General features: G+C 43.2%; 1 protein-coding gene across 1 annotated transcript; it reads right to left on the minus strand.

The window, feature by feature from the left end:
* Nucleotides 1-384: 384 nt before the first annotated feature.
* Nucleotides 385-4,518, minus strand: LOC135715606 (uncharacterized). The gene is made up of 2 exons (XM_065238802.1): nucleotides 4,243-4,518; nucleotides 385-1,244 (listed from the first exon to the last, which is right to left on the minus strand). The coding sequence occupies exons 1-2, from the start codon at nucleotides 4,385-4,387 to the stop codon at nucleotides 817-819; spliced, it is 573 nt and encodes a 190-aa protein (XP_065094874.1). The 5' UTR covers nucleotides 4,388-4,518; the 3' UTR covers nucleotides 385-816.
* Between the last annotated feature and the right edge of the window lie 783 nt (nucleotides 4,519-5,301).

The following is a 5,301-nucleotide window of genomic DNA, read 5'->3' on the forward strand; positions in this document are numbered from 1 at the left end:
GTGGGTAATTATTCGCCGAATCGCATCCAAACTTGAACAAGGCAATCATAATAAGCCAGAATGGCAGATCTGCTGCATACGGACGCTATAATAGATTTTCCATTTAGGGCAATTAGAACGGTGTCTCACACTACTGTTTTGGTCAAGATTACAATTAGAGCATCATCCTTCGGAGCTCCATTACTGTTGGACCAAATTGTACGGTTCTTGGAATGGCCGAAAGAAAGAGAAACCAAGTGCTGCCGAAGGCTACTGCGATGGGGTTGACCGTCACATTAGAGTAATTGCATGCGTTAGGATGATGGCGGATGGTGGAAGTGAAAGAACGGTTCGCTCAAGGATGTGCTCAATCGGATTTTTTAAAAGAGAACACGGAGGTTTTTTTTTCTTAAATTTGTCACCGTTAGATTTTTTTACTTCAACTAGATATGCTTTTTTGTTGCAATAACGTAATAAATAACATAATAATGATGATTCGACTATGGCTCGCTAAGAACAGATGTTTGCATAGGAATTACTAGGGTCCTATATACACGTAAAAAGCGCTAAACTGCGGAACGGTTTTGCTGAAACCAAAACGTCCGCAGTTTGGATTAATCATAATCTTAAGGGCTAGAAACAAAAAAAATGGGATTTAAGTTCGCTCTCTCGCTCGCACATTCGCACCAATAATTGTTCAGCAGCATGTTTTGTAGTGTTGTAACAACATCAGTATCGTTAGAACCGATATCAGCATCCGCCGTCGAGGGCAGCCGCATCCGTCGGTACCGTTGTCGTCCTGGTCGGGGTCCTGGTCCTCTGCCGGGAGGGAGCCACTTAGTATGGGCCACCGGCTCCGCCCGATGGGGCTCCGTATTCCTGCTTTGGTGGACCGTATTCGGGCTTCTTCTCCTTCTGGGTCTTGTACTTGATGAAGTAGACCTCCGGTTTGCTTGGCTTGGTCGGTGGTGGCGTTGGCAGGATGATCTCCTCCGGTTCCTCGGGCTTCTTGTGCAGGACGTAGACCAGGGTCTTTTCCTCGTTCTGTGGTGGCGGCGGAATGATTGGGGCCTTCGGCTGCGGCGGGGTTGGCGCCTTGATGAAGATGATCTTGTAGTGCTTCTGGGGGGTGGCCGACTGGACTACGCGGGGGTAGCTCGGTTCTTCCTTCTCCGGTGGCGGCACGTGCACGTAGATGTGCTTCTGGACGACCTGGGTGGCCGGTTGGTAGTTGTAACCTCCACCACCGCCGCCGCCGCCGCCGCCTGTGAATGTGGGGGGAAAGTTAGGGGGTTTTCGAATTGAGATATATTTGGAGAAGGCCATCCAAAGGTGATTTGGTATGATAGGATCGATTAGGGAAGGTTTAGGATAAGCGAGAAGGGAATTGAAAACAAAATAACTTGGCAACCTATTGCTAGGAGGTTTCTAGCAACACTGCCGATGAAAAGCACTGCTCACTACTTCAATTCTACTCAGTGGCCTAGTAGAATTGTATTGCTCTCTCTTTTTCTCTCACAGACATTTTACTCTGTTGGATTTCAAAAGGGAACTTATTCAGCCACTGAGTTAACTCCCTTTTGAACTGCAACTGAATAGCATTTCCGTGCGATAAAAAGAGAGGGCCCCCTCAACCAACTCAAAATGGAAATTCGTTCACTGAAATTCGCAAAAATGTAGGTAACTCAAAGACATAGAAAATCGAAAGAGGTTTCACTCAGTCTATTAGTATACCCCTAGACTAAGCAAAATTTTCGTCAATTTTCCTAATATTCGAGCAGATTGTCGAAAAAATGTGTACTCAGTGTATGAGTAACCTACGTTATTGCGATTTTGAGTGAAAAAACACTCAATTTTGTGTCGATCTCATCGGCCGTTTAGCTTTGACAGATTGTTTGGTTTAAAATTAGCCAGTTTGCTTCTCTCTTATTCTGGACCCTTGCTAGTACTGATAAGTGTGAGGATGCAGGACGCATTTCGAAGTAAACGGGTAAAGACTAGGTCTGTTCCCGTACTTGCTTTTCTGTAAGGTTCTGTACAGCAAAAAGCAAAAGCATGTTCCCTTACTTGCTGTACCATATTATTTTCTTACAGCAACTTACAGACAACTGCAGCAACCTTCAGCAAAATCAGACAAGCATATTCGAGAACAGACCTACTGTCTGTCACGGATATGTTTAACGTTAACAAATCAGTGTCAATATTTCAAAGGGGTGTAATTTCTGTGTAAACAATGGCTTTACCGTCGATTTCTCGCGAATAAAAGCTCACACATGAAAATTAATGACACCAAAGGTAGAGGAATGTTTACTCCACAAGCTAGCATTGTTAAGTTGGAGGGGTGAGCTTTTAATTGGCTAAAACCATTGTTTACAAAAATAATTACGCCGCTTCGAAATGTTAGCTCTGAAATTACTTCTGAGGACATTTCAAGCAGTCAGCTTTCGTTCGTAAACGAATGGAGTTGTGAATAACATCCAACTCTCGACATGCTGGATTGAATGCCTGTACGTATATGAACGGTTTGGTTCAATAGGTCCAATATATGTCAGTTTGGCAAATTTTCCGAATTATTGAACGTCAAATTAATGGAAACGACTGATTGGAGGGAATTCTGGTGCAGTATTCCAATACTTTTAGCTGTATATCTCCGGAAGTATTGAGTATGAGGTGATTTGAATGAAGAGGACAGTCAATAGAAAAGAATTCGGAAATTACCAAGAAGATTGTGGAAGTATTTCGAGGCACTTTGTGGATACATTTCACGAGGAATTTCGGGATATTTACCATGAAAAGTGGAGTTTTATGAGACTTCTCGGAGAATTGGTAAAGGAAGTTCATTTAAGCAGTAATTTAGGGTTCCTCCCATGGAAAATTTCATCCGTACGCTGAGCGAACAAATTGATAGTAATCCAAATGGTAATTCAAGTATGTAAGTCATAAAAAAATGCTCATTGGCAAAGAGCAGCAAGGATTCAAACCATGATATTCATTATTAGAAAGCGTACACCTAGTGAATTAATCCAACGATACTCGTAGTAGCATGGTGATTAAAAGCGTAATGTTTTCATACGTTTTCTTATTTCAACACTGGCTTCAAGTTTCATAAAGCTGATCGTATCAATATCGTGCATCTATTTACCGCAGTGTACTTGGTAGGAGATTTCGAGTAAGTTCCTTACTGTTTTTGAAAGTGAATTTTCATAAAAGAAGATATATCCCCACCGTGATGAGTCATTAGGCCGAATGGGTCATTAGGCCGAAATGTTCATAGTTATTCACTTTTCGTCATATGACATCTGCGTTTTTCAAATTTGAGGAAATGTACCGAAATCTGGACACCTAAAAATGGATTATCAAGGCCAAATATGATCAAAATGCCACATAAATTTTATGATGATCCTATAGTGTCATCCATGTTCATCTAACAAACATTATTATGTTTCCAAGTAGATGTTCTATCTATTTAAAAATGAAATTTCTGGATTAATAGGCTGTCCGGTATTCGTAGAAAGTACTTTCTACGCCTATGATCTTCACATTTGTCTCAGGTTCACTTTGTTGGATTCCAAATTGGCAATATTTAAATTAGAAAAAAGTTTGATTACCTTAGAATGAGAATGTTGAATTTTAATGTGTGTGATTTTGATATTTTTTATAGATCTTGAATTTTTGATTTTTTTTTTTTCCAGTTCAAGAAAGGTTTTTCATGGATTAATTCAGACAGAGATCTTGAAACATTTTCGAAGGTCCAGAGTGTTGAACATTGTTCCAAATACTACTCTAAGTTCCATCTTTTAGTTTACAAAATATGTCCTTATGACCCATTCAGCCTAATGGCCTCTGGACCCTAGATATCGAACCCTTCAATAAATGGGCCAGGACAAACGGCTTTACAACTTTCGTGAAAAACCAAAACTTTTGATCGATGATCGCAGTAAACAAACGCAAAATCCTTAAATTTAAGACTTTGACTGTTTCAAATCGAGGGAAGTTTTCTGAGAAGAACTCTTATCTTGAAATCCCAAATGTTGTGAGATCAGATACAAGATTTGTGCTCACGGTCATGCGGATGGTGCCACTTGTGATAAACGTTGTAGGTCTCCAAAAGTTTAACATTCATTTAAAACTGCTAATATTCTTCACAACAACTAGCTGGTCGACCCCCTTCTGGCAGTTCACACTCCATGCACTTATACAACCCAAAATCGTCCTTATTTTCCATCACTACACACTGCCTTCCTGGCCATCTCCTCAACGCACCTTGATTGCTGGAAGCATACGGTCCAATATCTCCACCCGAGCTGAACGACGGTGCCGAATAGGACGGATAGCCGCCCGGTGCTGGTGGTTCTGGACGCGCCGAAGCGGCCACCAACAGGACACTTAACACTACAAACACTTTCATGGTCGATCGGTTAAGTCCAGAAGAACAACTGTCCAACACTGCCGTTCTAAGTTCTAGGCTAGGATGCTTCAAGTTGCTGCTACTGCTACTGCTGCCACTTGATTGGAACAATGCACAATTAAGACTGTTGCTGATTTTTGGATTGCAAATGATATTTATACACCGTTCAAATGATCACTCGTCGTCGACGACGTCGCCGAAGACGACGACGGCGGCGGCGGCGATGGGTGCTTTGGGGTACGGTTTTGGGGTTCATCCCCAGCCAGCGAGAGTAGCGAACCAGTGAATGTACTCGCTGCACAGCACCACCACTGGACAACGTCACACAGCTCTTCCACCGCCTCCTACTCCTCCTGACCAACTGCTACCACGGGGGCTACCAACCATGGCACCTCCAGCTGATGCTGCTACTACCCCAAACATTTGGAAGAAGAAGCCACCGTCCACAGCACACTAGAAGCCATCGAGTTACCTCTAGAAGAGCATCACAATCATCATCAACCGTCATCGGCATAGCAAGCGGTGGCGGCGGCGGCGATCATGATCAGACACACCGAGCGCCGCGTCGACATCAGTAGTAGGCGAGCAAAGCAAACACGACGCGTCGCACACAGCGGGCACGAAAAACTCGAAGCAAAAACGTCACCCACCACCCCATCAGCTGCTCACCCACTCTCGTGGATCACGGTATAAACAAATTTAAAATTAATTTGGTAGGTACTTTTACTATCGCTAGTCGCGAAAACGGTGAGCGCGGAGCCTATAAGTGAAGAGGTTTATTGCTTCGGAGGCTTTTCGTTGGGACAGTCCTTCTTCAGCAGCAGACATGTTAAAAACGTACTCCAAAGGCGGAAAGAGGTTGTTGTCGTTTTTTTCCTCGTGCTATCATCAGTCGGTGGTTGCGGCGGTGACAT

The sequence above is a fragment of the Ochlerotatus camptorhynchus genome, unplaced genomic scaffold (genome assembly GCF_037179485.1).
Source record: "Ochlerotatus camptorhynchus isolate MF236.1 unplaced genomic scaffold, CSIRO-AGI_Acam_v1.1 ptg000046l, whole genome shotgun sequence".
In the NCBI taxonomy this organism is placed as follows: domain Eukaryota; kingdom Metazoa; phylum Arthropoda; class Insecta; order Diptera; family Culicidae; genus Ochlerotatus; species Ochlerotatus camptorhynchus.